The sequence below is a fragment of the Myotis lucifugus genome, unplaced genomic scaffold (assembly GCF_000147115.1).
Source record: "Myotis lucifugus unplaced genomic scaffold, Myoluc2.0 scaffold_160, whole genome shotgun sequence".
Lineage (NCBI taxonomy): Eukaryota > Metazoa > Chordata > Mammalia > Chiroptera > Vespertilionidae > Myotis > Myotis lucifugus.
The window spans coordinates 1,971,128-1,980,180 of NW_005871208.1; the positions used below are offsets into that span (position 1 = coordinate 1,971,128).

At 50.7% G+C, this 9,053-nt stretch overlaps 1 protein-coding gene across 2 annotated transcripts; it reads right to left on the reverse strand.

Moving 5' to 3' along the window:
• Positions 1-441: 441 nt before the first annotated feature.
• Positions 442-8,807, reverse strand: MAP3K12 (mitogen-activated protein kinase kinase kinase 12). 2 transcript variants are annotated; one of them, XM_023759708.1, is made up of 13 exons: positions 7,102-8,804; positions 6,574-6,757; positions 5,284-5,475; positions 4,850-5,008; positions 4,528-4,686; positions 3,822-3,930; positions 3,543-3,652; positions 3,298-3,414; positions 3,032-3,169; positions 2,208-2,832; positions 1,958-2,028; positions 1,595-1,865; positions 442-1,179 (listed from the first exon to the last, which is right to left on the reverse strand). In XM_023759708.1, exons 1-13 carry the CDS (start codon positions 7,544-7,546, stop codon positions 1,081-1,083), a joined length of 2,679 nt encoding a protein of 892 aa, XP_023615476.1. In that variant the 5' UTR covers positions 7,547-8,804; the 3' UTR covers positions 442-1,080. The 2 variants fall into 2 exon arrangements, with proteins under 2 accessions (XP_023615476.1, XP_023615477.1); XM_023759709.1 differs by lacking the exon at positions 5,284-5,475 and having other exon boundaries at positions 720-1,179; positions 7,102-8,807.
• Positions 8,808-9,053: the final 246 nt, after the last annotated feature.

Genomic DNA, 9,053 nt, shown 5'->3' on the forward strand with positions numbered 1-9,053 from the left:
AAGGTTGGGGGTTACATTTTCCTAGGATTTATCTGTAAAGAATAGGCAGTCAACTGGGGGTTGGGGTGTGGGAAAGGATGCACATGCATACACCTGGAAGCTGTTGGAAGTGTGACGGATTCAGGTTGCTAGGAATGTCTATTCCCTTGTCCAAGCTAAAAAAAATCAGTACCTTGTTTTTAATAACTGTTCATTTACAGTCCTTCTCCATATTAGGATGGAGTATTTTAAGATCTGCCTTCTAACATCCTTTAGAGTTACCTGCTCCCATTTATGCAGATAAGTTTAGAAGGTTGGAGCTTTAAGTGATGTTCATTTAGAGAGAAGAGCATAAAAGGAGGAAGTAATTTATCCACAGTCCTCAGATAATGTCTGGAGCACAAGGCTCCTACTTGATCATGTATGCTACCTCATTCATTCACCAAGAAAACCCTCGACAGCTGGGCCTGCATGGAGTGGTTATATTTCAAGGTTTTTCACAGGGGTTACAATAGGACAGTTTCCACCCCAATCAGGCACCAAGATAAAAGCAGGGACTTAAAACCCCAGTTCTTCAGCCTGAGCCATCACATGCTTGTACAATCTTCTAACCTCCCCCCTAGACCCTAAGCCAGGGCTTGGGCAGAGAAATGAAGAGACAAAGAAATTACATTGCACCTGAGAAACCTCAGGAGGGAGGACCCAGCCTTAGCCTCCCTCCTCCCAGGTGCAAAATGTGTAAACAGTAAATGGAAAACAAAAAAGTGCAGTTAAGTGGCTCCCTTTCCTTCTCCCTGGTATTGGGGGGGGGGGGGGGGGAGCGTGTAGAGGATCATAGGAGGCAAGTTGGGCTTTTCTACTGCCTGACTGCTTGTTGAACATAACCGGGTCAAGCAGGGAGGGGCCAGTTTGCCCTTAGCACAGATCTAGGGCAGTCCTTGTTCTTCATTTCCACAGCTGCCAGTTAGGTGAATTGGTCAGGGGGTCAGTCTCTTGAGCCTGACTTAAGGCTGGGATAGCCCTGTCTTTCTCTGTTGATTATGTGGCGCATATATATATTATTTATATAAATATTCCTATGTACAAGAACAAGAGTGGCTTTCATGGAGGGAGGGAGGCTGGGGGCTGCAAGGCTTCGCCACTGTTGGGGTTGTCCAGTTCAGTGCTGTCACAGTCTGAGTCCTCGGAATTGGGAGGGCCCTGTGAAAAGTAGACATGCAAGGAGGTGTGAGGCTCAGAATCCCTTGTATTGTAGATTCCTTTAGGATCCCTCACTGAAATCTTTGTTATAATAGCCAGCAACTTACTGCTTTTTACTGCCCCCAGATTTTGTTGCTCAGGCCATTCTCCCAGGCATGAGACTCCTAATTTCAGGATTCCTCCTTGGCTGCAATTTCTAGCTACTGTGTAAGCAAGCCTATTGAACTAAATTGCCACACTATAGGCTTCATTCCACCATGTGGATACTGCTCTTTAATATTGGTGAAAACAGGTTCAGGTAGAGTGACTAAAATGCAAAAAACCTATCTTCTGGCCTCTGCATCTATCTCCCCAATAGCTCTCAAATGACCAGGTATCTCTTCCCTGCCCAGTACTGGCTGTTTCTGTTACTCACCTGCTCCCCCCTGAGTAGGTCCTGGTGCTGGATGGGCAAGGAGGGTTCAGGGCCTGTAACCACCTCTGAAGCAGGTTGGTCTAGTGGGATTTCTGATCCCTGGGAGCACATGTCATCAGACCGTTCATCTGGCCGCTCATCAGTGTTGGTACTGCCAACATCAGGTGTGCCACTGGGGGATGGCTCACTAGCTGTGCCTTCCTCCCCATCTGATGGATTCTCTGAGCTGAAGGTAGATAGTGACTGGCGCATGTTCAGGCCCTGAGGCCACCTATAGGTCAGCAAGACACCTATAGCTTGACTGCACTTCTTGCAGCCCAGGAAGCAAAAGAATGTCATTACTTCTTGTGCTCCATCACTCACCTGTGGCTTGATGTCAGCTCTACTTCACTGTCTACTTCCCCTTCCTCTTCCTCTGATGATATGCCACGTTTCTGTAGGAGAGATGAATAGACTAGTCAAAAGTGGGAAGAGGTAATGGGCCCAGGGAAGGGGAACATAATTATAAAGCATTAAGGAGGGAATGGCTTATGATAAAGAGCCTAATGTGGGAGGTGAGTTTATGGATTTGGACCCCAGGGAGAAAAAGAACTTAAGAACCCTCATACTTTACCTGACTTCTGGTGACAGCAGCCCTGTACAGTAGTGCAGCTGGGGTCAAGTGCTGGGACCCAGCCCGGCTTCCTCCCCGTCCCGCCGTCCCTTCCCTTCCAGTTCCCAGCAGCCCCACGCCATCACCAGGCCCTACTGGTGGAGGTGGCTCCCCTTTGGCTCCCCCAGGTGAATCCGGGCTGGTGGAGCCAGGTGCTGAGCCCTCACTTGGGGGGGTGTCACCCCGGGCTGGAGGTGGTGAGCCAGGATCCCCAGTTCCCCCTGTGGCCCCCCGGCCCCGGGCTCCCAGTGCTGCTGACAGCAGATCTGGGGATGAAGAGGACATCTTTCGTAGCAGGAGGTCATGATGGAGCCCACGGAGGGCTGGAGGGCAGGCTTCCCAAGCTGAGGGTCCCCCTCCTAGCACCCCTGGGCTTCCTGGTCCCCCAGGTTCATGGGGTGGCACAGCTGCACGAAGCCCAGGCAGGTCCCCACAGCTGCCCTTGGCGCTGGCTTTGCGATGACGGGTCTTGCCACGGCGATTCCGTCCTGGTGAGGGGGGACCCTTAGGACACCCAGGAAGACCCACCCCACTCAGGGCTGCATCTAGTTTTGGTAGCAAAGACTCAGTCTTGAGGATATCTGGCCTGGTGGGAGAGGGGAAGGACAAGTTTGAGATTAACAAATTTATCAACTGAAAGCATGCCCTAACCTTGGGCAGTGCACAAAGCACTTCTCTCCCCTTTCTAAATACAGTACCAGTCTTCCTGGCGTCCTTGACTCCTACTCCCTGCTTCTGCATCCCTCTTGCCAATTTTGAACCTCAGCACTTAACTCTGGTCTTACCTTTTGCTGTGGGGTGACAGCTTCTGTGGAACATTCCTCTTCTTGATGAGCTTCTCCATTGTGTTACCATGCAGGAGGCCCCGCGAAGGGTGTGACTTCAGCAGACCTGGGCACCTCCGCTCTAAAGCTTGTTCCCTCCTAAAGACACACACCACTTGAGTTGGGCATGTGACCAGGAAGGGGGGGGGCCCCAGGCTTAGTAGCATCTGAGTCAGGCACAGCTTCATGAAAGTGGGATTAGGGTTGCATAAGGGCCGTATGGTTACCTGAGGAGCTCCCGCTCCTTAAGTTCCAGTTGCAACATAAGGGCATTAAGTTCCATGTACAGGTTGTTGGCTCTCTCCAGCTTCCGTTCATAGTGTTCCCTGATGTCCAAGGCATGTCTGAAATGAGCAGAAGGGTCCCTGAGGTTAGCTGGCTTCACCGGGTGCCATAATTGATCCCAGTCCCTGGGAACTGGTCCACGGTCCCTGCTGTTGCTGAAATCCCCTTTCCAAATACAGGCACACACCTGAGCTCCTCCCTCCTCCGCATCACCAGCTCCTCTTCTAGGCGGTGCAGACATGTCCCTTCTGACTTAATTTTTTCAAAATGCAGCTTTACCTCTTCACGCCACTCTGCCTGGGGGTGGAGAAATAATGAGGGGTGAGGAACATGAGAGTGAAGTACATGATTGATCAACACCAGGTCTCAGCCCCCCAAAGCACATTTATTCCAACCCAATCAACCCTTCCCAGCCTCCCCTCAAAGAGGGGGAGCTGAGGTGTTCATTTTCCTACCCACAGCACACCTGGGACTTAAAATAAGTCTCCTGGGGTGTGGAAAGGACATCTGCTGAGGCAATGTCTAGATGGAGCAGGATCTGTCGGAATGAGGGACGATTTCGTGGTTTGCTGTTCCTGGAGGGAATGGAGTTGCATTAGAGAAAGGAATTTGAGGGAGGACCAGAAAGGAATTAGGGCATCCTTTCTTAGTGTCCTCATGAATCCAATCCTAGAATGTACTCTGATAAAAGAATTCCCTAGTCTGTTATCTGTTAGCATATCAGAATCCTGCAGCAAACCTATTCATTTTCAACTTGCTTGTCAAAACAGAACCTTTTCCCTAATGACTCCATTAAAAGAAACACACTTTGGGAAATGTTTAACCAAAGATTAGAAATGTTCAACCTTCCTTTGGGGTCTAGGTTCCAAATAAGGGACTAGGGCTCTTCCCTTCTGTGTTCTAAGAACTCTAGTGCTTGCCCATGGTCACAGAAAGCCTGTGTGGCTTTGAATCGAATGCACGCATGCAGCTTACTGATCAATCCACCTCTCATTTCTACATTGTCGTCCCCTGGATTCATGGTCTGAATCCTGGGGTCTTCAAGAGCCATATATGGCAACGCTGTCCCCTTTTCCCTGTTCAGGATTCTAGGCCTGAATGCCTGTATTCTACATGCTGGCTAACCATCAGCAATACCCCTTAGCTTCCCAGCTCTGCCAGGCCACTCTTACCAGCACTGGCGAAGCAGGATTTTGAAGCCATCTGGGCAGCTGGAGGGCACAGGCAGATGGAGACTGTTGCTTCCCACACCCCAGATGATGGCTGAGGAATCTACATCTTTGTAGGGAATCTCACCAGTCAGGAGTTCCCATAGCACCACGCCAAAGGACCTGGGGATTAGAGGGGACATCACTTGGGAGGTGATCCTTCCAAAGGACCTGCTTGCTACCAACACATCTCACTTGCACTCAGGCCCGGGAAACCCTCCCCCCCCCCCCCCCCCATTCCCTATGCTGGCCACCTGCTATTTGCAGTCCTCAGCCTGGCCCTCACCAGATGTCGACCTTCTCAGACACAGGCTCGTTACGAATTACTTCAGGGGCCATCCAGGCTACTGTTCCTGCAAAGGACATCTTGGTGCTCTTGTCACTCAACTCCTTGGAAGTGCCAAAATCGGAGATCTTCACCACATCGTCGTATGTGATTAGCATGCTGGTAAAGAGTGTAGTCAGCTGGGGTTTAGGCCCCTCCACACACCTCATCCAGTGCAGCAATCCTACTTTTCTGTTAAATCATTGGGGACACCCAGAGGCAGGGGGCTCACCACAACCCTCCTGAGATAGGACTGTCCCTGGGAGGGGTTTCTGAGATGGCCACATGGACATAGGACAGGGTCTGGAAGCGGGGAGATGGCTACACTGATGTGGGTGGGGTTATCTGCAGGAGACCATGCACATCAGTGTCTCCCTGCTTGCTTGCTTACTCACTTGGGGGACTTGAGGTCTCTATGGATAATCTTGTGCAGGTGCAGGTAGTTCATGCCACCAGCGATGCCCATGGACCAGTCAACCAGCAAGGAAGGGGTGACAGGGCGGCCAGCCCGCAGTACCTCATACAGCTGGCCCTGGGCGCAGAACTCCATGAGGATACAGTAGCAGGGAGCCTGGGTGCACACACCCCTGGGGGCCAAACAGTAGTGTGAACCAGCCCAGTATACCTGGAACCCCATTCCCACCCATGCCATTTGGGTGACTCCTTTAAAAAGGGTAGGGTAGCCCTAGCTGGTTTGGCTCAGTGGATAGAGTAGCCTGTGGACTGAAGGGTCCCAGGTTCGATTCCAGTCAAGGGCACATGCCTGGGTTGTGGGCTTGATCCCCAGTAGAGGGTGTGCAGGAGGCAGCCGACCAATGATTCTCATCATTGGTGTTTCTCCCTCTCCCTTCCTCTCTGAAATCAATAAAAATATATTTATAAAAAAATAAAAATAAAAAGGGTAGGGTAGTCCTAGCTGGTTTGGTTCAGTGGATAGAGCATCAGTCTGTGGACTGAAGGGTCCCAGGTTTGATTCCAGTCAGGGGCACATGCCCAGGTTGCCAACTCGGTCCCCAATGGGGGGCATGCAAAAGGCAGCCGATCAGTGATTCTCATCATTGATGTTTCTATCTCTCCCTCTCCCTCTCTCAAATCAATAAAGATATATTTAAAAAAATAAAATATAAATAAAAAGGGTAGGGTAGCTCGGCCGGTGGGGGTCAGTGGTTGAGTGTCAACCCATGAACCAGGAGGTCAGGGTTCGATTCCCAGTCAGGGCACATGCCCATGTTGCAGGCTTGATCCCTAGTAGGGGGCATGCAGGAGGCAGTCAGTCAATGATTCTGATAATTGATGTTTCCATCTCCCTTCCTCTCTGAAATCAATAAAAATCATTAAAAAAAAATAAAAGGGTAGGATAGCCCCAGCCAGTGTAGCTCAGTCGATTGGAGCGTCCTCCTGTGCACCAAAGGGTCGCAGGTTCGATTCTGGATCGGGAGACATACCTGGGTTGTGGTTTCAATCCCTGGTCAGGCCACATCCAGGAGGCAACCAACCGCTGTTTCTCTCTTACATTGATATTTCTCTCCCTCTCATATCAATAAAAATATATCTTCAGGAGAGGATTAAAAAAAATTTATAAAAATATTTTTTAAAAGTAAATAAACAAGGTGGAGTAGATCCCTGCCACCCAAGTAGGTCCCTGCCCTCAGCACAGTATCCCCAACCCCTGCCCTGAACCTTACTTGAAAGTGATGATGTTGGGGTGCTTTAGCTTTCGCAGGTGCTTGATGTCAGTCTCCTTCAGGTCCCGTACCTTCTTCACAGCCACCTCTTCCCCATGGAAACGCCCCAGGAAGACAGCACCCTGGGCCCCTGAGCCCACCCACTGCAGATCCAGGATTTCCTCAAAGGGGACCTCCCAAAGGTCTGTGGACAGGAGGCACAGTGCCACAAGGTTCAGAGAGAGCCACCCTCGGGGCCTTGTGATAGGCACAGGGGAGAGGATTGGCTTAGCTGAAATGACTCAAGGAGGGTGAGGCAAAAAAGTAGCCAAAATAGGTCAAGACGACTAGGTTTGGGGGGACAGGGAAGGCAATGAATGGGTGGCCTAAAAAAAAAAGCTGGGAAGTCAGTAGCTGATGGATGGATAAGGAGCTTGGGCCAAGCTCAGGAGAGAGGGTCAACAGGTGAGTTAGATGGGATTGTCCAACAGATCTCAAGCTCAGGGAAACAGGGGGACAGTCCCTGAGGACAAAGTGGACAAAGCCTACCTTCCTGCTGCTGCTTGTGCTCCGTGGAGTAGGCTTTGCCGATCATGGTCCAGACAGGGCGCAGGCAGCCAAAGAGGCCTTCCAGGAAGCCACTGCCGCTCTGGCACTGCAGCCGCACCTCATCTGCTCGAACTCTGGGCACCCGACTCTCAGGGGACCCAGCGGCTCCCCCTGGGCCTCCTGCATCCTGCTCATGTAGCTGCAGGACACTGTTGGCAAAAGGCTCAGGAGGTGGCTCTCCACCTGGGGAGGGGCTGGGTCCACCCCCGCCCTGCCCGCCCAGTGGCACTACATCTCGAAGTACACACTGGGTAGGCGTCAGGTCTTTCTCAGGGGTGCAGTCAGAAGTGTCTGGGTCCAGCTTGCGCATGGACGCCTCGCTGAGGGTGGACACGAAACCCCCAAAGGAAGGGGAGGGTGTGCGGGTCTCATGGAGGCAGGCCATGGCCTCTAGGCCCCAATGTGGCGGTGAGCGATGGGCCCTATAGGAACAAAGGAGGGAGAATGGTCAAAGCCACAGGCGCGTCCGCTCAGAATGCTCACTCTAGTCACAGGCACAAGTTGGGGAGCTGGGCTCCTACTGGAAATAACATTTGAGTCTCACCTTCAGGTACCCATCCCCCTTCACAAGTTTCACCTGGGACCCATCTTAGGAAACCTGATACACAGGCTTCCACTAAAGTGTCTATTAGTAACACAAGTCTGAGAATGATACTCAGGTATACAGGTAACATACCTGAGTATCATCCTCACGTAGACACAGGTAACAGCCCTGCTCAGGTACTGGTAAAATATATCTCAAGTTCAAGTATTATGGCAACAGACTAGTCCCTTCTCCCTGTAAGATTACTGTAATTTGCCTTAGGAGCACATATTTCTTTCACTTGAGGCTCACATGCACACACACATGTCATATAAGGGTCTCAGATATATATACCTTTTGAGTCTGAACCTTAGGCACCTAAAAGTAACACACCTAGGGCCCTTGCACTGAAGCACACAAAGGTGACAGTGATAATAACACTCAGTGCCACTCAAGCACTCTCAGGTGACATTTCTGGGCCTCACGCTCATGTACTTACACATGATACAGCTGAGGCGGTAGCAGGAACACTAAACTCAGGTGAGAGTATCCTGAGGCTCAGAGCTCACATCTGGTCTCCCGTGAGGGTGCTCAGAGATACACACCTGGGCTTCTTCCAGGTCAGTGAAGGCAGTAACCAATCACCTCCACTATCTCCCCAGCACAGATGGGGAACGAGGCAGAACCATTCAATGGGGATGCAGAAGCTGTGTCAGGACAAGTTCATCCTGCTTAGCCTCACCCCCATCAGTCCAGCTTCTCCCCCCAGGGGTCAGTTAGAGTAAACCCTGTCTCCTCTTTCTCCAGGGCCTCATTCCCAGATCCCCAAACCAAGACCCAGCTTTCTAGACAATGAAGATATGTCCCAATCCATAGCTGGATGCGACTTAAAAAGCAATCATTAAGAACTCTGAATCCTGGCCTTGCTTCTGCCACTTACTGGCTGTGTAACTTCAGGCAAGCTGTATTTGAGCCTCAGCTTCTCCAACTGTATAAAGGGTAAATAAACTAGCTACCAATTCTGCACCCTGTACCAAACTTATCCAGAGCTTGACACGGGGGGTCATTCCAGTCGCCCGTCTCCTTCCACATCCAGTTACCAAATCCTGTGATATGAGGGTTCCTGAGGACAGCAATCCTCTCATTTTCCTTAACCCCCTGCACCAGAACCTGAGTCACATCAGGAGAGGGATGTCAGGAATCTACACATAGAGCGAGCTCCCTAGAATCAGTGATGGCGAACCTTTTGAGTTCGGCGTGTCAGCATTTTGAAAAACCCTAACTTAACTCTGGTGCCGTGTCACATATAGAAATTTTTTTATATTTGCAACCATAGTAAAAAAAGATGTATATTTTTGATATTTATTTT

Excerpts from the sequence above, each read along its gene's own strand:
- MAP3K12 (XM_023759708.1), bottom strand. The coding sequence starts at position 7,546 with ATGGCCTGCCTCCATGAGACCCGCACACCCTCCCCTTCCTTTGGGGGT. Across the intron at positions 3,931-4,527 it reads ATCCTGCTTCGCCAGTGCTG|GAACAGCAAACCACGAAATC; the intron begins GTAAGAGTGGCC and ends CATTCCCTCCAG. Across the intron at positions 1,180-1,594 it reads ACCTACTCAGGGGGGAGCAG|GGCCCTCCCAATTCCGAGGA; the intron begins GTGAGTAACAGA and ends TACTTTTCACAG.